The 26,772-nt window shown below is 49.6% G+C and overlaps 1 protein-coding gene across 11 annotated transcripts in view; it reads left to right on the forward strand.

The window, feature by feature from the left end:
• The window catches only part of Trrap (transformation/transcription domain associated protein), a 97,249-nt gene extending 71,300 nt beyond the window's left edge, over positions 1–25,949 (forward strand). For 5 of the 11 annotated variants that reach the window (XM_052754426.1, XM_052754422.1, XM_052754427.1 and 2 more), the window contains 18 exons: positions 694–806; positions 1,925–2,060; positions 3,079–3,270; positions 5,685–5,913; positions 6,690–6,955; positions 7,329–7,429; positions 8,923–9,124; positions 9,944–10,108; positions 11,377–11,467; positions 12,553–12,752; positions 13,515–13,776; positions 15,950–16,175; positions 17,228–17,445; positions 19,501–19,685; positions 20,115–20,192; positions 22,900–23,103; positions 23,190–23,384; positions 24,820–25,949. In XM_052754426.1, the coding sequence (XP_052610386.1) occupies positions 694–806; positions 1,925–2,060; positions 3,079–3,270; positions 5,685–5,913; positions 6,690–6,955; positions 7,329–7,429; positions 8,923–9,124; positions 9,944–10,108; positions 11,377–11,467; positions 12,553–12,752; positions 13,515–13,776; positions 15,950–16,175; positions 17,228–17,445; positions 19,501–19,685; positions 20,115–20,192; positions 22,900–23,103; positions 23,190–23,384; positions 24,820–25,104 (3,348 nt within the window). In that variant the 3' untranslated portion in view covers positions 25,105–25,949. The remainder of the gene's footprint in view (positions 1–693; positions 807–1,924; positions 2,061–3,078; positions 3,271–5,684; positions 5,914–6,689; positions 6,956–7,328; positions 7,430–8,922; positions 9,125–9,943; positions 10,109–11,376; positions 11,468–12,552; positions 12,753–13,514; positions 13,777–15,949; positions 16,176–17,227; positions 17,446–19,500; positions 19,686–20,114; positions 20,193–22,899; positions 23,104–23,189; positions 23,385–24,819) is intronic. The other 6 variants (XM_052754430.1, XM_052754431.1, XM_052754432.1 and 3 more) reach the window with 3 other exon arrangements.
• Positions 25,950–26,772: the final 823 nt, after the last annotated feature.

Below are 26,772 nucleotides of genomic sequence, written 5' to 3' on the forward strand. Positions count from 1 at the left end.
TTGAAGCACTTGGAATGGAACCCAGAACTTCAGGAGGCTCTGCAAGCCTCCTGTGCCCCAGCCATTCTGCCCTATCTGCTCATGAAGACCCTTTGAAGTCTTAACTTAGAGAAGCCTGGGGACATGCTACCTTACATGGTTTAAAACTTTGAAATTTTATGTGCCTGTGTGTGCGTGCACATATGAGCACACATACCGTGGCACACATGGACAGCTTTGTGTAGTCAGTTCTCTCCTTCTACCTTTACCTGGGTGCTAGGGTTCAAACTCAAGTTGGCAAGCCTTTACCTGCTGAGACATCTTTACCTCAGTCTTCTGGCATCAGAAGCTAACATGGATGCTCTTAGGCTGTTCCTGGTTCTGTTGGAAACAGTGGGTAGATGCACTTCCATCCTCAGCCTCATGCTTTCTGTGCAGCCCAGGCACTGATTACAGGGTGAATCTTGCCCACCCCACCCCCCAACATGCTGGGGCCCAGAACTGAGCACATTTGCATGTCCTGTGTCTTTCTCCACCACCTTTGAGGGCTAGCCTCTCCCCTGCTCTCTGTCTCTAAAAGGCGAGTGATGGGCATCAGGTAGCCTTGGACGAGAAGGCTGTAGTTGTTTCTAGGTTCCTGTCTAGCTTACCCCAGACAGTTGAGAAGACAAACACTTTCTCCTCAGTAGTCTGATTGCCTTGCTACCTTTTTAGGCCCAAGAGTCCTATGAAAAGGCAATGGACAAAGCCAAAAAAGAACACGAGCGGAGTAATGCCTCCCCTGCCATTTTCCCTGAGTACCAGCTCTGGGAGGACCACTGGATCAGGTGAGCTGAACTGGGCCTGGGTGGGACTTCTTTGATTGATATATATATGTGTGTGTGTGTGTGTGTGTGTGTGTGTGTGTGTGTGTGTGTGTGTGTGTGTGTATGTATGTATGTGTATGTATATGTTTTTAATATTCAAGTGATACCTCTTTATTTGCATGTGGGGTACACACATGCCAGGGTGCACATGTGGAGATCAGAGGTCAGCTTGTGGTCTTTGTCCTCTCCTTCTGTCGTGTTTCTTTAAGTACCTCAGGCTTGGTGGGAAGCACCTTTACCCACATAGACATCTTGCCAGCCCATCAAACACGTTTTTTTAAATCAAGCATTCTAACACAATGCAATCCAGAGGTACATTGATTTGATATGTATGTGCTGAGGAATAATGGCAAGAAAACAAAGTCTTTGTTTTTCATTATTAGGCTATTTTCTCTTAGGCCAGAAACGGTATATGCAATGAAGCACTGTAGTCATAACCTAGTTGTTTGTCTGGAATCTGAACTGAGGTGTTTCCAGCAGCGTTCACTGGCATCTCATGGTGTGAGGTCATGGGCATCATGAAGGTGGACACAAGGTTGCGGGAAAGTTACATAGTTCCACATGGCCAGTGCTTCCGGAAGCACATCGGGTTCATTATGTGTTTGATTTTTGGCTGATGTGTGCTGGTTATGTGTCTAGAGCCCCTGGTGTAGAAGTGGTGGATGGGCTGGGCATGGTGGTGCCACCTTTAGTCCCAGCACACTAGAGGCAGAGGCAGGTGGATCTCTGAGTTTGAGGCCAGCGTGGGAACATGTCTGTGAATTCTTCCTGAGTGTTTCTTGAAAGGGTTGGATGCTACAGAATCTAAGAAACTAATGTCGTGTGTAATTAAACGTGCTGATGAGGGATGACCAGTCGTTGCTGCCTCCCCTCAGGATGTAAGAGCTCTGCTCTATTGGCTGTATGGTCATAGGGCAGGCAGGTCTCCTGAAGGCAAGCCCGGATAGCATCCCACAGCAGTCTGTACGTCAGCTCTCTTATCTTCTGTTGTGATGCTGTCTTCGGACCCTTCTTCACCTTTCCAAGTCTGTCAGTGTGTTGAATTGATTGAGTTCCTGCCTTAACCCTGGGTCTCCTAGGTGCTCCAAGGAGCTGAACCAGTGGGAAGCCTTGACTGAGTTTGGCCAGTCCAAAGGCCACATAAATCCCTACCTCGTCCTGGAATGCGCGTGGAGGGTGTCCAACTGGACTGCCATGAAGGAGGCACTGGTGCAGGTGAGACCCCTGTCATGTTGTGGTATTAGCAAGGACCACATTGCCTGGTTTTCTGTCACTGAGACCTTTCCTAGATTTGAGTAAGTTTGGTATTAATTGAGCATTCAGTTAGTGTTTGTGTGTAGTAATGGTGGTGGTGCAGTGCCTGCAGAGAGAGAGAGAGAGAGAGAGAGAGAGAGAGAGAGAGAACGTGTGTATGTGTGTACGTGTGTGTACAGTAGTGCAGTCCCCTGCAGAGAGAGAGAGAGAACGTGTGTATGTGTGTACATGTGTGTACAGTAGTGCAGTGCCTGCGGAGACCAGAAGGCATTTGATCTCCTGGAGCTGGAGTTACGGTGCTTCCAAGCTGGTGCTTGGAAGCTGTTTGTTGTGAGTGTGAATACCAAACTCAGGTGCTCTACAAGAGCAACAGATATTCTTACCCGGTAGGCCATCCCTCCGTTCTCTTGCCATTCAATTCTACTGTCAAATGAGTATTGGATGTAGAGACCTTGACCTCTGAGAACAGAAGCAGTGCCGGGAAGAGAGTTAGAGTAATTAAGTTGGTGGTGTTGGTAGACATTTGTCAGAAGAATCATCAGGAGTAACACAAAAGATTGGAGCCAGAGCAGCCCAGGCTGGTGCGTTTGCTGTTATCTGAAAACACTGGTGGGGGGTGGGGGGCAGGCTCTGCTTCTGAAGTGCATCAGGCATGGAGTGTGATGTGCAGTGTGAGTGATGTGCAGTGTGAGTGAGGTGTTTAAAATGATTTGGTCCTGAAGGGTCTGTGCATATGGCCCTAAGACAGAAGTACCATCTCTGTCACCTCTCTGGGAGCGTTTGTGGTGCACTCTGCAACCCAGGAGATTGGCTGCTCACCCGAGTTCAGGAGAGGTTCTCAGAAGAGCAGTGTAAATGCTTGGCTTCTCTATTGAAAGTCAGTTTTTACATTAAGGCCAGATTTCTGTGTATTGCTTTGTGTAATTGGCCACAGTTTGGAGAGCATCATCACCACCTTGGTTGTCATCCCTCACTCCAGGTGGAGGTCAGCTGTCCGAAGGAGATGGCTTGGAAGGTTAACATGTACCGAGGGTACCTGGCCATCTGCCACCCTGAGGAGCAGCAGCTCAGCTTCATTGAGCGCCTGGTGGAGATGGCCAGCAGCCTGGCCATCCGTGAGTGGCGGCGGCTGCCCCACGTAGTGTCCCACGTGCACACCCCTCTTCTGCAGGTAGGTACTGCCCCCTCCCAGAGCTCAGCCTGGGATCCTTAGGGCTGTAGAGTAGCTGAGGTCTGTGGATAAGCCAAGTGACAAAGGAAACTCTTCCTCCTGTTCTCTTCCTCCCCCATGGGAATTCCTCCTCAGGAAAGAAAGGCCAGAGTCAGAACATTAGGGGAAAAACTGTGGCTTTTCATTTTGGAATTGAGGGTCTGAGGCATTCTCACAAGTCTTAAGATAGGGCTACCTTTGGCACATAACAGTGTGAAGCTATTGTTCAGACAGATCCCATCCAGCCTTGAAAGACTGAAGTGACTTATGCCCTGATATCCTTTGGGCATCAGTAGTAATTTTCTGGTGATTTGTAAAAGAGTACTTTTGAAACTAAACCAATATATTGGGTTTGTCATGGTGTGTATATTTATCTGTTTTATGTTGTAAATAGCATAGTATGGACTAAAGTGTGAACCATCCCAGATGGTCCACTTGGGGTCAGTTTTCAGAGGACCACATCTTGTGATGGGGCTTCTTGCTGGGAAGAATGGTGTGAGACATCAGGCTGTGTTACAGAGCTGCTAGTGTTGAATCTGAGGTCGCCCTGCTGATGATCCAGTCCTGGGCATCTCTTAAAACACCGTAGTTGGTTTAAGAGGTTAAATCCCAGTGAGTTTTGGGGGCAGGGATTCAGGGCGCGGCATTGCAGCTTCTCATAAACATACCAACTTCCTGTCTGAGGCTGTCTCCTCAGGGGCCACAGCTTTAGTGAACAGTGCCTTGTCGTCATCTTATTGCTTCTCTGTGTGCCTGTTGTTACCTTTGCTTTTTCTGAAAGAACGCCCTAAAATGACGGTTACTGAATAGTCTCAAGCTTTCAGTTACCAGCAGACTTACTCTGCAGTGTAGGAGAGAGCTGCTGCTGTGACTGTTGGATTTCCAGGGTTTTCTTACTTCTTTTGATTCCCTACACACACACACACACACACACACACACACACACACACACACACACACACGGGGGGGGGGGGGGGGGGGGGGGGGGATTAAACCTAGGGCCTTCATGCCAGGTAAGCAACCCCCTTTGTGACTACTGAGAAGTTTATCTTTGCATGGAAACAGATAATGGCTGCATTTCTGAGCTATTCAATAAAAGTACCAGCCATGAGTGACAGTTAATTGTAAAAACATATTAATAGTTGTGCAGTTACGTATTTAAAGTATGAAGTATAAAATGTAGCTCGTCACACCCTCTGATGTCCGAATGTCTGGAAGGTGAATGAAAACAGTCTGCTTTTCTCACTGCTCTGCTAATGGTTTGTAATGGGAGTATTTGTTGGTAGTCTGCTGGGGACAGGTCCTACTACATTTAAAGAGATGATTGTTAGGGCTGGAGAGATGTCTTAGCTGTTAAGAGCACTGAGTGCTATTTTAGAGGACCCAGGTTCAGTACCCAGCACCCACACAGTAGTTTACAACCATCTAGAGTGTCAGTTCTAAGGGACCCAACCCAAGTGATACCTGCCTCCACACCACTAAGAAATCTTTTTGTTGTTGTATTTGTTTTCTGTATAGCTGACTGTCCTGGGACTCCATCTATAGGTCAGGCTGGCCATGAACTCAGAGATCTGAGCGCTGGGATAAAAGGCATGTGCCCCCATGCCCAGCTGTTTTGTTCTCTGAGACTACAGGGTCTCACTATGTAGCTTTGACTGGCCTAGGACTCAGGCTAGTCTCAAACTATACATAGAGATCTGTTTGCCTCTTTCTTGTGAATGCTCACCACCACAGCCAATGTTTTTATTTCATTGTATGGATGTGTGTGTGGTGTGTCAAAGACAGAGGACATGTTGGGACAGTTGGTTCTCTCCTTCCACTGTGTTTCAGAGATTAGTTCAGGCCGTCAGTCTTGAAGTCAGCGCCTTTACCACTGAGCCATCTCTCCAGCCCTCTAACTAAGAAATCCTAGAGAAAACCCAGACAACACACATAAGGACACTTTCAGGGAGCCTTTCGGTGATTTGGGCTGTTTTGTTGGTGGTTTTTTTGTTGTTGTTATTATTGTTTTTGGTTTTTTGAGACAGGGTTTCTCAGTGTTGTACAGCCCTGGCTGTGCTAGAACTTGCTCTGAAGACTAGGCTGGCCTTGAACTCAGAGATCTACCTGCCTTTGCCTCTGAGTGTTGAGATTATAAGCATGTGCCATCATGCCCAGCTTGGGCTGTATTGTATTTGTGTATGCATCTTGGTCCAGGCACAGAGGTCAGAGGACAGCTTTTGAGAATCAGTTCTCTCCTCCCACCACGTGGGTTCTGGGGGTCAAACTCTGCCTGACGCAGGGTGACGCAGGTTGTCACGCTTGGCGGCAAGCACCTTCCCTGCTGAGCTCTCGCCCCAGCCCCCAGCCATGGACTCTCTCCCTGCTCCCCTTAGGCTGCTCAGCAGATCATTGAGCTTCAGGAAGCTGCGCAGATAAATGCAGGCCTGCAGCCCACCAACCTGGGCAGGAACAACAGCCTCCATGACATGAAGACGGTGGTGAAGACCTGGAGGAACCGGCTGCCCATCGTGTCTGACGACTTGTCCCACTGGAGCGGTGTCTTCATGTGGCGGCAGCACCATTACCAGGGTAAACCGACCTGGTCCGGCATGCATTCATCATGTAATTTTCCAGACGCCCGCTGTGCTGGTTTCATGTCTTCGTTTTGTTTTGTTTTTGTTTTTTTCCCAGATTTTGTGTTCTGGGGTAGATGTAAGAGGTAGTGGTGAGGGGAGAGGTGAAGGTGGGAAACAGTGGGAAGGTTTTGTGCCTTCCATCCTACCCACTTAGCCGAGAATTCCTGCTAGGCCTGAGGGGTGCCGGACAGGGCGAGGGAGTGGTGTCAACGCTCTGTCTCAAAGACCCTGCCTAGAAGCACCTGTCCTCAGCTGGCTTTGTGTCCATTCCTGGTTTTCCTGTCCTAAACTCACCAGGCTTCCTTATTTGAGGACACGTCACCGGTGATTCTGTGACCTTATCAGGGAAGACAGACATGCTGTACTCTAGTTTTCCTTTTTTTTCCCCCCTTTGAGAACAGGATCTCATCTGTCTGAAGCTGGCCTCATTCAGTGTATGGCTGAGGGCTGAGAATAACCTTGAACTTCTGATCTTTCCTCCTCAGCCTCCTGAGTGCTGGGGCTGCAGGAATGCTTCACCATGCCCCATTTTTGTGGTGTTAGGGAACAAACCCAGGGCTTCGTTCGTGTTAGGCAAGTATTCTACCAACTAAGCCCCATCCCGGCTCTAGTCTGTGGCACAGGATTCCAGGGAAAGCGATAAGAGTTTATCCTGTTTTCATGAGCCATGGTCCGTGTGTTCTTCATTTTTCTTTAAGCCTGATTGTGACGCACTTAGACAGGAACATGACGTGCCTGACAGCCAATTCCTTTGTTCTTCAGCGATTGTAACTGCGTATGAAAACAGCTCTCACCACGACCCGAGTTCCAATAATGCCATGCTTGGGGTCCACGCCTCAGCCTCGGCCATCATCCAGTACGGGAAAATTGCCCGGAAACAAGGTCTAGTTAATGTGGCACTGGATATCCTGAGCCGTATTCATACCATCCCTACCGTTCCCATCGTGGATTGCTTCCAGAAGATTCGACAGCAAGTGAAATGCTACCTCCAGCTGGCAGGAGTGATGGGCAAGAACGAGTGCATGCAGGTAGGCTCCTGGAGAGGTGGCCGTGCCAGGGCTCCTGGGCCAGGCAGAGAGGAAGGAAGAGTAGAGTGTCCCCAACACAGCCTGACAGTGGGAAACTCTTCGTCCAGAAGAAGAAAGGAAAGGAAGCCATTCAGTGTTAAAACTGCATCTGTGTCTCTGTTCTGCCATGTGCTTAGCTATGTGTTTGAGGAAGAGAAACCATTATAAAGGAGGAGGTAAGGTCAGTCCTGGCCACGCCCGTGCCCGGAGGACCAAGTGAAAGAGACAGCAAGTCTGGCTGGACACGGGGCTTTGGAAAGAGGGGCTTTGTGAGTACTTGATGAATTGTCTAGACATGTCAAGAGCTTTCCCCCCTCTCTCCATTTCTGAACAGGGCCTTGAAGTTATTGAGTCCACAAACCTCAAATACTTCACGAAGGAGATGACAGCTGAGTTCTACGCTCTGAAGGGAATGTTCCTGGCTCAGATAAACAAGTATGCAGACTGTGTGGACCGGGTGGCAGGGTCTCTAGCTGTTCCTTAGGAACTCAAAGCCAGTGTGTGGCTCCGAGCTGGCAGTCTCGTGGTTTCATGATGATTGGTGAGGCATTCTGTGTGCGGTGCCCTCTGCGGAGGGGAGCTCACAGCAGAGCTGTGTGTAGCCCCACAGTGTCTTAGAGGAGAGTGGCATGGTAAGCACAGACCTCATCATGGAGGTGACAAGGGCTCCTTACCTGGTCCCTCAGGCTCACCCTGTCGGGAGTACAGTCGTTTCCTTTGTGTGTTGTGGGCTTCTGTTGTTTTAGCTGTGGTACCCAGTCAGGACTCAGGCTCCTCACTCAGTCATCCTCTTGGGCTTCCTAATACCCTGCCTGACTGAGGAGAATGGTTTTTGTTTTAGAACTGAAGTCAGTCAGCTCTGACTGTGAGCCAGATCCATCCAGGATCCAGCTTTGAATGGGAAGCTGTGTCTACCTAGACAGCTTCTGCTTGGTCAGAGCCTTTCCTGTGCTTCTGGAATTGGCTGCTAGTTTTATTTGGGAATTGAGCCTTTCTATTCATAAAGGGCATAGGCCTGTGGTTTTTTTGATTTGTCTTACACATAAGTAGCATGGTAGAAAAATGGTATCTGGCACCACTGTTGTGGGACAGTTTGACAAGTGGCAGTTGCACAGAAAACATTAAGACTGAATTGCCCTGGGCCCAGAGCTTTGGTCCTTGGTCTAAAACGACCTAAGCAAAGAGGTACTTGTTCCAGAGTGTCTGTAGCTGCACTAGTCACTACAGTCAGAGGGCGGGAATAGCATCCATGTTAAGTGAACAGCCATCTCTGCACATACAATGGAGTTGTGCAGCTACAGAACCAAATGGTGTCTGGCACATGCTTCAGTGTGGATACCTCAGAAACATTGCACTAGGTGGAGTCTGGCTGTAAGGTTCGTGTGATGTACAGCTTGATTATAAGAAGTGTATCGGGCTGGGGAGGTGGCTCAGTGCCTAAGAGCACTAGCTGCTCTTCCAGAGGTCCTGAGTTCAATTCCCAGCAACCACATGGTGGCTCACAACCATCTGTAATGAGATCTGATGCCCTCTTCTGGCCTGCAGACATACATGCAGATACAGCACTCATATACATAAAACAAAGTTGCATTCTTTAAAAAAAAAAAAAAAGTGTTTCAAGTATACCAGTCCCCCGAGATGGAGAGCAGATTGGTGGCTGGGGACTTGGCATTGCTGGGAGTCAGAGTGACTACTTAAGGAAGGCCATACAATAGTTCCATGAATGTGTTAAATATTACTCAATGTTCAGTTTGGTTGGTTAGTTTTGGATTTTTAACAGCATACCAGGCTGGCCTATAGCTTGCTGTGTGTTCTAGGCTAGCTTTGACCTTGAGAACCTCGTGCCTGCCCAGCTGCCTGAGTGCTGGGATGACAGATGTGTTTGAAGCAGTGTCATGTCATGTGCTGTATGTTTTGGTTCCACACAGATCAGAGGAAGCCAACAAAGCATTCTCAGCAGCCGTGCAGATGCATGATGTGCTGGTGAAGGCCTGGGCCATGTGGGGTGACTACCTGGAGAGCATCTTTGTGAAGGAGAGGCAGCTACACCTGGGAGTGTCTGCCATCACCTGCTACCTTCACGCTTGCCGGCACCAGAACGAGAGCAAGTCAAGGAAGTACTTGGCCAAGGTGAGGCTGGGGGATTCATCTTTTCCGCAAAGCAGCTGGTAGCTTTTGAGCTTGGATCAAGATCTGGTTCCAAGTGTGAGTGAGGTCTGCCTTCCTGTCCTCGCTTACTTCCATCTCCCTCCAGTGGGACTTTTCACAGTTGACACTAAGGAAACAGAGGCCTGAACATCCTGGTGTCTCACCCTTTCCTTTATGTCTGGTGCTGTCTGGGGTCACACCCTGGACAAGGCCTTTAGGCCAGAGGGAGCTGGGATTCACCCACTTACATGCCCTCTGTGCAGTGCCTCAGTACAGCTAGAATTCATGTTTGCAGGAGACGTAGGAATAAGCTAGCTGGGAGTGGGGTGGTGTTCTAATCCCTGGTTGAACATGAGCTTTGGAGTGTATTATGTCAGCATGCATGGTAGCTAAGCCCAGTGCTGACACTACCCTGCCGTGGCAGCCACCCTCATGCACTCTGCAGTCACAGGCTCTGAAGGATGCTGGGCCCCAGCATGGAGTTTGCCTGCTGCGGATTGCTGATAATCAAATTCTCACAAAAACCAGTGTGGTTTGGGTGAGGGCACACCTGTGAACAAGCAGGTTATCCACCTGTTGGCTCCATGCAGTTCCTGCTGGTCTCCAGGTTGGATCAGTTAGCATGTGTCACTAATGTTAAATCAAAAGAGTAACTGGATTCCAATTACAAATTCTACTCGACTGTGAAGGTTACACTTTAAGCCCGTAGCTAATAACACCACTTCATTTAAGGCTGAGGAACAGCCACTTAATTGAGGCTCTCAGAATTCTCATGTAACTAAAACTTGTCCTCTGCCTTAGGTGTTGTGGCTTCTGAGTTTTGATGATGACAAGAATACGCTGGCAGATGCTGTGGACAAGTATTGCATCGGCGTGCCCCCCATCCAGTGGCTGGCGTGGATTCCACAGCTGCTTACCTGCCTGGTGGGCTCCGAGGGCAAGCTGCTTCTGAACCTCATCAGCCAGGTGGGCCCCATAGAGCATCTTTTTATATGTCTGTAGGAGTCCAAAGGCTAAAGACGTTTTTTCAAGACAAGGTTTCTGTGTGTAGCCCTGGCTCTTCTGGAACTCGCTCTGTAGACCAGTCTGGCCTCGAACTCGAGATCTGCCTGCCTCTGCTTCCCAAGTGCTGGGACTAAAGACGTGCACTGTTGCTATGGCCACCACCACCTCTGGCATTTATTTATTTTTTTATGTATGAGTGCTCTATATGCATGTACATGTGCACACCAGAAGAGGACATCAGATCCCATGATAGATGGTTATGAGCTACCATGTGGTTGCTGGGAATTGAACATGGGGTCCTCTGGAAGAGCAGCTAGTATGCTCTTAACCATTGAGCCATTTCTCCAGCCCCAGATGAAGACTCTTTAGTAGTGGTGTAGTTAGTTAGACTGGGATGCACTGAGCCTCTGTTACTTCTTAAAATCACAGCTCCTCCTGAAGGAACAGCCACCAGCTGTGCCTGGCTGGTTCCATCCACATGGAGATTGTCCTGTGATTCCTGGAAAAGACATTTTTTTGCTTGAGAGCACATGGAAGTGATACTCCTGAACCCTGGTGCTTTGCCTAGAGCTTAGCTGCCAGGTTACTGTCTCAGTCTGTCCCGTATTATCATTTATGCAGTGGCTGCACACACAAGCCAGGTGCCCGGTGGCCTTGGCAGTCAGATGTGCCTATCTTCTTCTGTGGTGCATCTGGAAGGGTCTGAGTGACAGGACAATGTCTCCTTGGTCACAAGCAGAACTGATGCCTGTGCCATCTTGAGAACATGTTTCTTTGACTCTTCCTGCAGTTACACAGACCAGAAGTTGCCCTTAGTGGACCTGTCTTTTATTTGGAGTCACTGTATGGCTTGGAATGGCTTGTGCCCAATTCCATGACTAACAGATGCACAGGAATCTTTCGTTGTCTTAAGATCCAGGTCTAGGGTCATTGTCTCTTGCTTTCCTCAGATTTATTGAAGGAAGTAGAGTGTGGTTTCTGCCACCTGGTTTAACAGTCACCAGGTAGAATTTATGAGACACGAGGGGTTTTAAACAATTGAGCTGGCTATTTCATTAATTGGCTAACATCTACATATATCATATCAATCACTTGGCATTGGCCTCTTTGACCCAAATGCACAACCAAAACCCATTCACTGCCTGCTCAGTTACTCTCCCTATCCATCGTCCATCACCCAGAACATGTATTGGGAACAGTGCTGCTGACCCCTTGCTGTCTCCGAGCAGGTTGGACGCGTGTATCCCCAAGCAGTCTACTTCCCCATCCGGACTCTGTACCTGACCCTGAAGATAGAGCAGAGAGAGCGCTACAAGAGTGGTACGTGTTGGCTGGGGAAGCTGGTGGGGTCTCAGGTCAGTCTGGGGATATCCCAGAGCACCACTGCCACGGGCACACGCCTGCCCACAGCTCCTCTCCTACGTGTGCTCAGTCTCCTCTTTGGTCAGGGCCAGAGGACCAAGCCTGAAAGCTGAGCAGTTTGTGGTTCTTCTGTGCCACAGTGGGAAAGGCGTTCGTGGGGGCAGCTTCCTGGAGATAGACTAAGTCGGTGAGGCCCCGGCTACAGGAAATGAGAGAGCTCTTCTCAGCAACACAGCTGTCAGTGTGTAGATGTGCTGCCGGCCTGATGAGTACGGTCTGAGCTGTTGGCAGTCTGGTCTCTAGTTGTAAGAACAGTCAAAGAATGTGACTTCGGGTCTGCATTGACTAGCCTTACTGAGGAAAGGACTGACTTAGTGATTTGGGGTACTTGGTAAGCACGGTGCTTCCAAAGCCACTTGACCTCCTCCTGTTGCACCAGAGCCTCCTAAGGGAATAAGGCCCAGTGGGCACAGGGCACAGTGCACTTCACCTCCCTGCCCTAGTCATCTCTTAGTTTCTGACTAAATGCAGTGAGCTCAAGCCAGAAATCGGTCATGCAGTGTTCTGCAGCATATTTCTCAGACACTATTTTTCAAAAACATTATTTTGCAAGTGGGAGTTGGCCTTCCTGAATGAAGTATGTGGACCAGTTTCTTTAAGCTGCTTTTAGGTTTTTTGAACTTTTGTAGCAAGGGATGTGTTGGGAGTGATTTTCCACGTATTTTATATCCGACAACAGATAATGAAGGGCTTGGGGAGCCACGGCACTTGTCCACATGGCCTCTCTGGCCCACTGGCGCGCACACACTGGCTTTTCCCTGGACTCCCTATAGCCAGGGCACAGCTGACCGTGCTCTCTGCTCCTCAGTCAGGTGGGACAGCTGTTCTCAGAACCAGGGCATCTCTACCCTGTCCCCGGGGAAGAAAGGTCTTGTCCCACAATGCAGGAACTGGCGTTCCTGTGGCCAGTGGGTCCTGTAGCGCTCTGAACTTGTCATCAGTGGGTCTTGCGCTGACATTGGCGTTGTGTGTGTTGCTCTCAGATTCTGGACAGCAGCAGCCCAGTTCAGTGGGTAACCAGTCCCATTCTGCATCAGATCCAGGGCCCATAAGAGCAACAGCGCCCATGTGGCGCTGCAGCCGAATCATGCACATGCAGCGGGAGCTTCACCCCACTCTCCTGTCTTCCCTGGAAGGCATCGTCGACCAGATGGTCTGGTTCAGAGAGAACTGGCATGAGGAGGTAGGTGGACCCGATTCTGCAGCTGCTGCCTCCCTGTAGAGGGAGAGAATGGTACCAGACATGTCTGTAGACATGCTGACTTCAGACTGGGGTGTTCGGTCAGCCCACCTGACCTGTTTATAGTTGAATGGAACCATGGACCTGCTGAGTAGTTGTTCTCTGGACACCAGTACAGCTTCAGGTCATTGAAGTATGAGGAGGGAATGAGGGCAGAGGGTTTTGTAACTCAGTCTGGAATACACAAAGTCCTGGGTTTCATCCCAGTGCCATATAAACCATGGTGGCCCACTCCTGCAATCCTGGAACTCAGGAGATGGGGCAGGAATATCAGGAGTTCAAGGCCAGCCTGGCTTCATAGGATAATGAGACAGAAATGAAGTTAAGGCAGCTACCCCTTGCTGCAGTATACCTACCTCCCTAGCCTCAGTTACCTTTGACTAGCTGCTGGTGGCCACTGTGTGTGAGGGAAGGACTGTGCTATGGCATAGGTAGTGTGTGGGTTACTACTTTCAACTTTTTTTCAACTCTGCTGTCTCCTTAAGGTCAGTCACTTCAGCTGGGGATAAAATACAACACGCTTTCCTGCCACGTAATGATATCTTACTGGGCTCGGGGACAGCTCGTTGTTGGTGTGAGAGTTCCTAATACCACTAGGTCCCTGGTGTTGGTAAAGGCAGAAATGACTGGGTGAGCGGTCAGGCATGGTGGGCGCCTTTGGCTGCCTCACTGTCCTCTGGCTGATGGTCTTGTCTCTTTCGCCAGGTGCTCAGGCAACTCCAGCAGGGCCTGGCAAAGTGTTACTCTGTTGCCTTTGAGAAGAGCGGTGCTGTGTCGGATGCTAAGATTACCCCTCACACTCTTAACTTTGTCAAGAAGCTGGTGAGCACTTTTGGAGTGGGCCTGGAGAACGTGTCCAATGTCTCAACCATGTTCTCCAGTGCAGCCTCTGAGTCTCTGGCCCGCCGGGCACAAGCCACAGCCCAGGACCCTGTCTTCCAGAAGCTCAAGGGCCAGTTCACCACAGGTGAGTCTTGTCCCGGGCACATGCTAGTTAGACTTTGTTAAACCATAAACTCTGGGCGGATGTGGTGGGCACGCCTTTGATCCCAGCACTTGGGAGACAGAGGCAGGCGGATCTCTTAAGTTCCAGGACATCCAGAGCTACATAGTGAGACCCTATCTCAATACTCAAAACATAAGGAAGCCATGACTGCCAGCAGTCTGACTTCATGCCCTATCTTCCACTGAAGGGCTAGAGTTTGGCCTTCAGAGATGGGAGTTAGAAAATGGAAGGTTTTTTGGGCCCAAGCCTTGCCTTCCCTCGCTTGGTGTGAGGGTGGAGCTACAAGGTGAGGTGGAGAATTTGAAAGGCTGGGGTGCAGACTCGACATGACAGGTGGGGTGCAAACTTGGAGGGCAGGAAGCAGGACGACGGGGCGGGGGGGGGGGGGAGGTTGTTTTGTCTCTTGTCTGTGGTTCACGTGAAGACATTTTCTTTCCTAGGCTCAGAGGTGTTCAAATCCTCCCCTGGTCTCTCCCCGCCTTATGTGAGGGGCCTCACCACTCCCTAGCTCTTGTGTGTGTTTACATGGCACAGTGCCTCCCATACTGTTCAAATGGGTTCCTAGCCATCTGAGTGGACATGGAAACAAGATTTGCCTCAGTTCCTCAAAATTAAGTGAAGCATTTTCACTTACTGTTTTTATAACTGTTAAAAAATCCTTTATTCCCTGATTCATACTGAAACCGCAGGTGCATTTCTCTCTTTCTGTCTCTCTCAAGCTGGCTAAATACTCAACCACTAAGCCACACCTCCAGTCCCAAAACGTCAGTAATTTCCTTACTGTCCTTAAAGAATGCAATTGAAACTGGTGTGTGTGTACCTGTAGTAGATACCTGTTAATTTATGCAAGATGCTTTACAGTTTCAGCCACAGCCTGCTGTGACTCACCTCACCAGTGGTCTGGGAACTCTTGGGCACCTGTTGGTGAACTGTAAGGTGCTTGAGGGTAACACAGCCTGTCTCAGGCTGAGGCTTCCACATGACAGATCTTTGTTAAGGACCATCGAAGGATGTGTATACATGCCTGTAACCCCTGCACTCAGTGGGATTGACACACAGACATAACTCACCCACAGAGATGCTAAATAAGAACAAAAGAATTTGGGCCCTGCCCTCTTTTTCCCCAGGGAGCTAGCTACTGTTAGCTAAGATTCTTGCCTCTGAAGTCAGTGGTGCCATCACCTGTTCAACGAAAGGGGAAGCGTGTGAAGTCAGGGTTTTACCTTCACACTTCACTTACAGACACCGAGGACCACCCCGCTTTTACCTGAAGGCCGGTGCTCAGTGTCTTTATCTGAAACGTCAGATCCTTCCCTTCAGTGTAGTCTGAAACAGAATCAGATATGGGTTGAAGCCCTTAAATCTCAATGTCAAAGCTACAAAACCAAAAACTCAAAAGTTCAAATCACAAGGTTTCCTCAGATACAGCCAAAATTGAGTGAGAGCAGCCCGACCCTGATGTTGACTTGTTCCCCAAGGCTACGTCTGTGTGTATGTGATGAGCTTGTCTCCACCAGCAGTCCTCAAGAGAAGGGAGAGCACTCAGGGTGTAAGGTGTGTAAGCGCTCATGTAAGGTGCATGAGTATTCATTGCAGATCTACAAGCCAGAAACCACCCAGGTCTCCCTCAGGAGGTAGAGCATAGAATAGCTGAGTGTCCCGATTCAGCAATGGAAGGGAGTTACTGGTGCACACCTCAGCTGGGATGAGTCTCTGAGAACCCATGCTAGTGGTGTCGAGCATAGACAGCTAGGCAGACACCGTACCACTTAGCTACGTCACCAGCCCCTTGTAAGGAATTCAGAGGAATCAAATACAGAGCATAAAGTGCAACTCTGCTTATCTCCGTCCATCATCATGTAAAAAAATCAATTGTAAACCAGATAGGTGTCATTGAAGGAAAGAAAATACATTGACTAACCCGAAACAGACTGCTTATATGCAGTGAAGTCCATGTGGGGCTGTTAGGTGGGACAGCCCAAGGCCTGGTGCACTGCCTCCTCAACCCTCTCATTAGCCCTGTCCCTGAATGGAACCCGGAACTTCCGACATGCTGTGCAGGCACTCTACTAACCCAGCTGTATTATCCTTAGCCCTTGAAGCTGGTTTTCATCATGGTTATTTTATTCTGCAGATTTTGACTTCAGTGTCCCAGGATCCATGAAACTTCATAATCTGATTTCTAAGTTGAAAAAGTGGATCAAAATCCTTGAGGCTAAAACCAAGCAGCTTCCCAAATTCTTCCTCATAGAAGAAAAGTGTCGGTTCTTGAGCAATTTCTCAGCTCAGACAGCTGAAGTGGAGATCCCTGGGGAGTTTTTGATGCCCAAGCCGACGCACTATTACATCAAGATTGCTCGGTGAGTACAGGGCCTAGCACGCAGAGGGGCTTGGGGACGGCCTGGGGGGGCTGCCGTGCTGGTTCCTTGGTGTGGGGTGTGCATTTCTGTTGGTGGTGTCTTCAGAACCTGAGTTGATTATAGTTAGTGTCCTGAGAGAAGACCAGGCTTATCTGCAGAGACCTTCTCTGAATCACCATAGAACTTGGCAAACTGAACTGTGCCAGGTGTTAACTCTTACTGTGCAATATAAAAGCATATCTGGACCCAGGTGTGGGGGTGCACATCTGTAAGTCCTGGACTCGGGGTGCTAAGGCAGGAAGATGGTTCTGAGTTAGAACCACTCTGGGTTCCATGGCAAGTACTAGGCCAGGCAGGTCTGGTAAGACCCTATCCAGAACAACAGAAAAGGGGCCAACGAATGGCCCGGTGAGTAAAGAGGCCTGCCACCAAGCCTGATGATCCAAGTTCCATACCCAGAATGCACGTGGTGGAAGGAGAGAGCCCACTCTGGCTGCCACCATGTATGCAAAATGAAAATAAAAATGTAATCGGAAATTGGAAGCCAGGCGATCGTGCACACCTTTAATCCCAGCACTCGGGAGGCAGAGGCAGGCGGATCTCTGTGAGTTGAAAGTCAGCCTGGTCTACAGAGTGAGTTCCAGGACAGACAGGGCTACACAGAGAAACCCTGTCTCAAAAAAACAAACTGTAATTGGAAAAAGCCAGAATAAATAAATAAAAGTAACAGCATCATTGGCAGTTGTAGAATTTACTAGAGAGTTGAGTCCCACTTGAGGTATGAGCAGCACTTCAGAGAGGCTGCCTCCAGCAGCTGACTGCAACTTCTTTATTTCTGAATTGACTGCCTTTCCACACACTCAGACCTGTCCCCCTTTCCTCCAAGTCCCCCCATCCCCCTTCCCTCCGTCAGTCCTAGGTACATCCTAGATTACCATCACATCTCTGTGGCCGCTAAGCTGCTCTGCCCTGCCTGCTTGTCTGTGATAGTCCTTAACACTGTTTCCCCAAGGACGGGTCTAGCTCACATTCTCCTCCATCCGCCTCCGCAGCTTTATGCCCCGAGTGGAGATTGTACAGAAGCATAACACAGCGGCCCGCAGGCTCTACATCAGAGGACACAATGGCAAGATCTACCCGTACCTGGTCATGAACGATGCCTGCCTCACCGAGTCACGGCGGGAGGAGCGTGTGCTGCAGCTGCTCCGCCTGCTGAACCCTTGCCTGGAGAAGAGGAAGGAGACCACCAAGAGACACTTGTTCTTCACAGGTACGAGAGTCCCACCTTGTTGACAGGGCGGCTCAGGCACGGCCTGCCTCAGCTGGTCTCTCACCTCCTGTTTCCAGCTCTGCACAGTTGTGTTTGGGACTGTAGCACTGTGTGGGGTTGGCATTGTCTTGGGGCTCAGCCGAGAGCAGCAGGCCATGTTATCAGGTAGTTCCCAGCATAGTCTCTCTGCACCTGGGCTGCTGGTGTGTGATCTCTGAAGTGGCAGCCCTCCTGCAGTACCGGGGTTCTAATCCTACATGGCCCTTCTTCTAACAGTGAAGGGTTGACCAACCCCCGCTCCCTACCCCTACTTTTTTTTTTTTTTTTTTGAGACAGTCTCTCTGGCCTGGAACTCAGAGATCTGCCTGCTTCTGCCTCCCAAGTGCTGGAATTAAAGATGTGTGCCACTCTGTCCAGCTTAACCTAGCTCATTTTGATCAGAGACATCTGACCTTTAGCTTTTAATATCCTAAAATCTGTAGATTCAGGGGCTGGAGAAGATGGTTCAGTGCATGAGACATGCTGCTCTTGCAAGAGAGAGACAGGTTTCCAGCGCCTACTTCATTTCCTGTCATGCCCGTTCCAGAGCATCTGACACCCTCTTCTGTCCTCCATGAGAACTGCACTCATATGCACATAACCACACACAAACACAATGTATATATAAAATTAAAAATTAAAAATAAGGAGTTAGAGAGATGGCTCAGCACTTAAGAGGACTGGGTTTGTTTCCCAGCATCCACATGGCAACTCACAGCCATCTGTCACTCTTTCCTGGTCTCTGTGGGTCCCAGGCATTCTCATGGTGCACATATATACATTAAGGCAAAATACACACACATACACATAAATCTTTTTAAAAACTAAAAAACAAACAGCCAGGGCTACACCGAGAAACCCGTCTCAAAAAAAAAAAATTAAAAGATGAATAAATATATAAAAGTCTTTAGGTTTGGGGAGGTGTTGTTTTGTTTGTTATATATTTTTTGTTTTTTTGAGGTAGGGGCTCACTATGTAGCCTTGCTGCCCTGGAACTCACTATGTACTCCCCAGTGCTGAGATTAAAGACATGTACCACCATGCCCAGCTAAAATAAATCTTCTGAATTCAAGAAGAAATCTGAAGAAATTAGTCCTATCAGAAAGTTGTGTGCGCTGTAGCATGTATGTGTTGTGGTCCGTGCTGCTTCCCATCCCTGGGTTAGTATGTGGTACCAAGTCCAACTTGGTGTCTTGGAATCATTATGGGAATGTCTCCTGGATGGAAGTCAGGGCAGCAGGCCAGCAGCTGTGGTTTAGCCATGGTCTCAAATTAGAAAACGCACACCCGTGGTGCAGCCCACATGCACTACCCCATGTTTGGCGCTCAGCAGCCAGAACAGGGTGCACCAAGAAGGCAGTCAGTCTCCGTTCCCTCCAGCTGACTTTATTCCTTCAAGTAGCATCTTAATTATTATCTTGTCTAATCATGGGGACTGTCCCCATGAAGATGAAGAACCCAACGTGCCCACAAGTCCGTGACTCTGCCAGCTGGCATCATAGGGAGACGGCTGTGGTGCCACGCAGGGGTGTACCTACCTGCTGGGTTGCTCCCAACTGGAGCTCAGTAGTCTGGCCGTGACAGGTGCCATCCCCAAATACACACTGCTCCAGGAGCCACACCTCAGCTCTGCAGTAGTCATGGGAACAGACTGTTGGAGTTCTGTTAGGAATGGAGTCCATCACTGAACCTCAGGTCACAGAGAAATGTCAGTTACCTTCTATGCAGAGATGGAGGCAGCCCTTGTAGGTGCGGGTCCACAAATGTAACAGGTGTGTTAGAGTCAGAGTGGTGTCCAGCCAGGAAAGGCTGTAAAGAGTGAGCGGTGGGTCGGGTCCTTGGTGAAGGATGCTTGGAGCACCCAGTGAGGACTTAACCCTATGGGTGGTGCTTTATGGCATCTGCTGAGTAACTGAGGTATGTGACCTGGGCTCTTCAGCTCTGTCTGGTGGTGGAAAGGGAATGCTGAGTGCTGACCCGGTCACTCTCCCTTACCTTGTCCTCTTTCCTCCCCAGTTCCTCGGGTTGTGGCTGTGTCCCCACAGATGCGCCTCGTGGAAGACAATCCCTCCTCACTTTCCCTCGTGGAGATCTACAAGCAGCGCTGTGCCAAGAAGGGCATTGAGCATGACAACCCCATCTCCCGTTACTACGACAGGCTGGCCACAGTGCAGGCACGGGGAACACAGGCCAGCCACCAGGTACCAGGCAGGAGGCCAGCTGCTGCCTGGGGCCTCTGTCCATGCTGCTTCGTTATAGTAGGATGTTCTGAGAGGGACTGCTCACTTCTCATGAGATGGGAGAGGTCAGATGGCTGGTGACCATCTGCTGCAGGGGGTTTGTGGTGAGGTTCTTGACCTCAGAGAGTCCATTGTCCCTGCCCTGCACTTAGGGAAAAGCTCAGAAATTAGACTTTAACACCAGTGGATGGCATGCTCACTTGGCAGCCAGTGACATTGGGTAACACACATCTAGACCCTGTGGGGTTTCTGAAATGCAAAAACATGACCGACTGAAACCTTTGGGACCCAGCCGTTTGGGTTGCCTGGGGCAGGAGCACCGAGTGGGCCATAGGAATCTCAGACAGCCTGTGCTCCCAGGGTGACAGAGGGCCCTCTCCTTATTTGCAGATTCCTGCCCTTGGCTGGGAAGATTTTGTCCAGGGTTGTATGGAGCGGCAAGAGGCAGCTGTTTTGGCCCCTCCCCAGGTGCCATGGGGTCCTTCTGTGCATTACCAGGAGAGGCCACGGGGTGGAAGCCATGACCTGCCCTGTGTTGCCCGGGGCTCATTGTAGTTTCTCTGGGTCCTGCAACATTGGGCTTTATTTAGGAGGCTAGAGCCCATAGGGCATCCTTTCTACCTCCTGAGCAGGGAGAACCTGAGGTGGTCCTGGCTGGCAGGGTCTGAGGCAGTTCCCCGCCTCTTCAGGCAGAGGGAGTAAGTCCCTGCTTACTCATAGGTTTCTAGACAGAATTGAGGCCTCCTCAGTTGAGAATTAGGTGTTTTATAGCACAGGTCACGGCTTGGTCATTCTGTGTGCCCCTTGGGCAGATGTGAGATGTTCATGAGAGAGGCGGCCATCATTCTGCTCTGACAGAGGAAGCCACTAGCTAAAGCTTAGGCGCTTCGCCAGTAGTAGCCCGAGGAACGGTGTTGGTTTAGCTCACAGGCACTGCCTGAGTAGAAATACTGGCCCCCCTGGGTGACTCCCAGATCCCCAGCTTCCTCTCTACACCTGGTTGGTTTGTGCTAACTCTGCTCCATTCTAGTGGTTTTAATAGCACTTTTATTGAGATGAAATTTCATGCTGTAAAAGCCATCCTCGAAGGCCTTGTGTGTCTGTAGCTGATTCTCAGCTGTATGGCCATCAGCTGCCACTCCCCATCTCTCTCCAAACCCCAGCCCCCCCAGCCCCAGGTGGACCATGGGTCTTCTGCGTCTGGTGTTGCCTGTTCTTGGCATGCTGTGAATGGAATTGGACTTTGGGGTCTGACTTCTCACCCACAGTGATTTGATCCACTCTGCTAGCCTGTGTTAGCACGCTGTTTCTTTTACATGGCCGCATTATATTCTAGTATATGAGTGTCGTGCTTTTAGTCTGTCCATTTATCAGTTGGTGGGCTTTGGATATTTATTTACTTTTGGCTCTATAATGACAGCTGCTGTGGACATTGTCATACTTGTCTGTGTGAATATGTGTTCACTTCTGAGTATGTATTTATCTCTACACCCAGGTGTAGAATTGTTGGGTTACATAGTGACTCCATGTCGAACATTTTAGCAGTGTGTGTCCTAATTCCTCTGTGTCCTTGCCCTTGTTTATTGCCTGCCCCCCTTTTTCCCCACTGTAGCCACCCTGGAGGGCATGAAGTACTAGTAGTCACTCCCCAGTGATGACAACAGTCTTTTCTGTATTACTGGCTATTTATCTTTTTTTCCTTTCATGATACCTGTTCAAGTCCTCTACCCATTTTTAAGTTGGACAATTTGTTGAAGTCCACTTTTATGTATATGGGTGTTTTGCCTGAATGCATATCTGTGCACCATCTGCATGTCTGGTGCCCTTGAAGGTCATCGAGGTTGGTGGATCCCATGCAACTGGAGTTACATAAGGTTGCAAGCAGCATCGTGGGTGCTGGGAACCCAACCCAGGTCCTCTGCCATAGCAGCCTGCTGCGGAGCCATCTCTCCAGCCCCTGATTTGTCTTTTTATAGTGAATTCTAGACATTTTTATATGGCATCGTGACTTTCCTGGACTTAGTCTGTTCCTCTGTCACCTGTAGCCATTAAAATCCACTCTGTTTGGTAATCCATAGATGGTTTGGTAGGTGTGTTTGTGAATGTGTGTATTTTGGTAGTACTGGGCCTTAAGCACTCTACCACTAAACTACCACCCCAACCCTTGATGTGACAGATCTTCTTAGATGTTTGAACCAACATGCTCATGTCTGTTTTGATGGTGTCTGTCTGTCTGGACCGTGCCGTCAGCACGTTCAACAGTTTGTAGTTTTGCCTTTGCTCTCACTGCCACTGGGGCAGAGCCTTGGGGTCACATCCAGTTAAACACACTTGACCTTCTAGGTTCCTGGAATGTTCTGGAGCTGTCAAAGCCGCGGCCCTTCCCACCCCATCTCCTGCACCAGCTCTTGTGTTTGGCCAGGCTCTTGCAGGCTCTAGCTGGTGGTGTGGTCTCTGGCCCCTGCAGTGTTAGTTACCTTCGCTTCTTTCAGTAAACATTGTATCACTGAGTGAACGTCATTGAAACAGGGACAGCCCCTGTGGGCAGATAGGTCAGGTGGGGGGCAACTCCAGGGGTGAGGGCTAGCAGTCCTGGCCACTGTGGAGGTGGGGAGGAGACTGGCAGAAAGACACGTGAAAGTGCCACCAGGGTCACTGTTCTTGCCAGGACTCAGCCTGCTGTTCCTAGATGAGTTCATCTGATCGTTGTTAGGAGCTTGCAGTTTCTAGAGACCTGGACAAATTGGTGTTGGCCTTTCCCAGTTAGACTAAAGCTGTCTCACTTCCTGGGATTTGGTGTCTTGCAGCACAGAACTGAGTTCATGCAAATGTGTGCTTTTTTTTTTAAATTAACTCTTTGGTTTATGACACTTCTCTCTACATGACTTAAAGAAGATATTGGTATCCAGCTGTCCTTTGTCCCTTCTGTTAGCTGGATGTTGCATTCTGAGGCAGCAAAGGTGAAAGTAGCTTTGTGTGTTGACCTTGAGAGGCATGCTCCGCACAGCCGTGGCTTCTATTCAGACAGTCTCACTGGCAGTGGGTCCATCAAGCTCAGAGGGAAACTTAGGTCTGCAGTGTTGAGTCAGATGCTAAGTGAACCAGGAGTTGCAATACAAGAGCTTTCCATCTGCCAGGAAACATGGGCAAAGACTCATAGAGTGATGTGTTCCAGGTCCTCCGAGATATTCTCAAAGAGGTCCAGAGCAACATGGTCCCCCGCAGCATGCTGAAGGAGTGGGCCCTGCACACCTTCCCCAATGCTACAGACTACTGGACCTTCCGCAAGATGTTCACCATCCAGCTGGCGCTCATCGGCTTTGCAGAGTTCGTCCTGCATCTCAATAGACTCAACCCTGAGATGTTACAGATTGCTCAGGTAATTTGCTGTCAACAGCTAGACCCTGCTTTGACCCCTCTGTCCTGCCAGGGTGGAGCTTAAAAATGTCTCCCTCTAAAATGTAGGACACAGGCAAGCTGAATGTGGCTTACTTCCGATTCGACATAAATGATGCAACTGGGGACTTAGATGCGAACCGTCCAGTCCCTTTCCGCCTCACGCCCAATATTTCTGAGTTCCTGACCACCATCGGGGTCTCAGGCCCGCTGACGGCCTCCATGATTGCTGTGGCACGGTGCTTTGCACAGCCCAACTTCAAGGTGGGTCTCAGTGTCCTCCCGTGAGCAGCCGGGCCACTCCGTAATGCCGCCTGGGCGCTCAGTGGTGCTCAGGCCTGCAAACGAGGAAGGAGGTGTTAGAGTGGAGTGTTGGGAGAAGGTTTGGAATGCTCATTGTCTAAAGACGTACAGAATGAGAGGGAGGTCCCTTTGCCAAAAGGAACCTCGAGTCCTTGGTTGGAGCACTGCTTTGTAGTTCTCTGGAGCAGCTTCAGCTCCCATCTTACGCACTTGCTGGCATGAAAGGGCTGAAGTATTTTCTGGCATGCTGCCTCCCTTCTGCAGGGTTGGAATGAGGCCCAAGCAGACACAAACACCTAGGATATGCACGGTGTACTGGTAGTGCCAATGGTTGCTGCTATAGATGAGGTGTTTTGAGGCTCTTGTTTTAAAAAAAAACTGATGATGGGGGCTGGAGAGTTGGCTGCGTTGGTTAAGAGCACTCATTGCTTTTGCTGAGGACCCCAGTTCAATTTCCAACACCCACATGGTGGCTCATAACCATCTGTAACTGTAATGACTCATGTGGGGCACTAGGCACACATGTACACTTAAATGCTGCAGGCAAAAACATTGAAATTCATAAAATAATTCTAAAATGTTTAAAAATAAACAGTTGACAGATAGGCAAATAGCAAGGGGTACTCAAAGATGAAGTGTGAGCCTGGAGCAGATACTAGGAGCAGAAAGAGGAGGAAGATTTCGTCCCTAGGAGTGTGAAGTATAGGTGGGGTTTTGTTTTGACTAACAGGCTTGAGTTATATAAGCCTCAGCTGACTGCTCATGAATGCCTAGTTATTCATAATTAATTCATAATATTCATTATTACCATAGATATAAGATGGTAAATAGGATATTTTTTCACCTAGGAGTTAGTTCAGAGAACAGTTGGTCTTAACGTGTATGCCACTAAAACCAGTCCAGATAAGCCTAGTGTCTCCAACTTCCAAAATATGTTTCAGGATGTGTTTGCTGAGAAATGGGAGTTGCTAAGGGTTGCTGGGGAGCTGTATGTCAGTGACTCAGTGGCCTTGTTCAGAGAAGTGTGTGTGTGTGTGTGTGTGTGTGTGTGTGTGTCAAGCCAAGCCAGGACTGAATTTACTTACCCTTCACTTGCCTACCTCACCGAGACGCCCTCAGCACCCTGGCAAGCACAGGGCTGTCTGCTCTGAGTTCAGTGGCAGGACACATCCTTCAAGCCTGCCATTTCTGGGTGTCCTCTCTGTGCCTGGGACCCCGACTACATTCTAATGGATTCCCAGCCGATTATCCCAGCACTGTGTCAGGGAAGAAGTGCTTTGCTCAGTCCCTGGGTGGCAGCCTGGCCCTGGCCACTCTTGTTAGATGGGCCCACACCATAAAGCTGCCCCTGTCACTCCTGGTGGGACACAAGCCATTTCCCCTCTCCTTTGCACAGGTGGATGGCATTCTGAAAACTGTGCTCCGGGACGAGATCATTGCTTGGCATAAAAAGACCCAGGAAGACACTTCCTCTCCGTTGTCGGCAGCCGGGCAGCCCGAGAACATGGACAGCCAGCAGCTAGTCTCCCTGGTTCAGAAAGCTGTCACTGCCATCATGACCCGCCTGCACAACTTGGCCCAGTTCGATGGCGGGGAGAGCAAGGTGAACACCCTGGTGGCTGCCGCCAATAGCCTGGACAACCTGTGTCGCATGGACCCTGCCTGGCACCCATGGCTGTGACCTCAGCTGTCACCTCACCCGGAATGTGAAATGTGCCTCTCAGCCTCTGAGCCCATGGCTGTTGAGACCTCGCTCTGCCTTGTTACCCACTTGATTTAGTTACTTTCCCAGTAGTGTGTGTGTGGAAGAACTTGAGATTTGTCGTGGAGGGAGCCCCTGCACACAAAGTGGCCAGACAGTTAGAGATGGCAGAGCCCAGCTAAGCAGCTTCGGAGACGCTTTTAGTGTAAGGATTCCCAGGCTGGGGTTTCCTCTTGTGGTACTCCTGCCTCTGTGTGACGGGCAGATTGACGAGGTCCCTACATCCCCTTAACTTCCAGAAACTACACCTCAGAGCAGCTGCGGGCTGTGCACAGACCTTCAATGGGGTCCAGGAAATCCACAGTGTTAGAGAAACGGGAATCAGGAGCAGACAGGCAGGCTTTCTCCTCTCAGCACGGATGGTCACCCTGTCTATCACTGCTCTGGGAGTCCCACTAAGTCTCAGTGAGCCCGCATCACCTGCGGGGAAAGCTGCGCTTGACCTCATGGATTCTGATTCAGCTGGGCAGAAATGGAACTGTGGAGGCCAGCAGGCCAACCTTGCACATCTGACGCTGGCTTGTTGGCTATCTTTTAGAAATTTACTATCATTGTACCAGGAAAAAAAAAAAAACCAAAAAACAAAACAAAAAAAAGAAAATCATTTTGTTTTTCCTTCCTAACTTCAAAAGAAAGCGGTGAAAGTTTGTCCCTTTTAGTCTCTGTTATGTTGACATTTTTATAAATCTGAGCATTGAGAAGGTTCTAGCTAAATTTGTACAGTGTGATTTTTTTTTTTTTAGAATAAATATTTTACAAAAGTATTTGTTATCACCTGTTTTTGTGTTGGCATGTTTCTGTGTGTCATCTGGACAGAGTGGTGTGTGGCTTCTAGATGATGGTGCATGCTGCTGTGCAGACAGGGTCAAAGCAAACCAGCCTGTTTAAAGCCAGGTGATAGGAATGCCAGTCCTGACTTGGGCAGTGTGCCAGGCCTGTCCATGTTCATCCTGCTGTCTGTACCCATCTCTGTGGCCCTTGTTGGATGCTCGGCTGGCTTCCAGTATCCAGTCTCAACCCTGGCCAGGTCCTCCATTTTGGGAAAGCAGTATGAACCAATGTACCAGTGAACATGAGACAGTCCTAAGCATACAGCTGTGACGTCGGCATGACACAGGATGTGTCCTCCTACTTAAACATAGGCTCCGAGTTGAATCTAAAGGAGTTTGACATTGACAGGTGCCAACTTTCTACAAGGACTCTGCACAGCTGCTTTTGACATGTGGGGATGGGTAGACACAGCCCCTTCTTGACCTAGGACTCTCATCTGCCTTCCCAGTGTCCCCAGCTTACAGAGACCATCTCTTGAAGCTAAGCTTACCCTAGTCTGAGAAGTCAAGTCTGAGGAACGCAGCCTCCTGGTTGCTGCACACCTCAGCATACAGCTGGACTGACTGACCTGGCTACAAGCTCCTCTGCGGCTGGTTGGCCCCCGTAGCCTGTCTTGGTACCCATCCCCAGTCCTTGGGCTCTGGGGGACCTCAGTCGAAGAGAGGGATGGCTCTACACATTACAGAAAAGGAACTGCCTGCTCAGAGAGGGCGAGGAGCCTTTCCAAGGTCCCAGAGCCAGTCCTGGAACAAGTGA

Source organism: Peromyscus californicus, unplaced genomic scaffold (genome assembly GCF_007827085.1).
Source record: "Peromyscus californicus insignis strain IS unplaced genomic scaffold, ASM782708v3 Scaffold_2__1_contigs__length_46816999, whole genome shotgun sequence".
Taxonomy (NCBI): domain Eukaryota; kingdom Metazoa; phylum Chordata; class Mammalia; order Rodentia; family Cricetidae; genus Peromyscus; species Peromyscus californicus.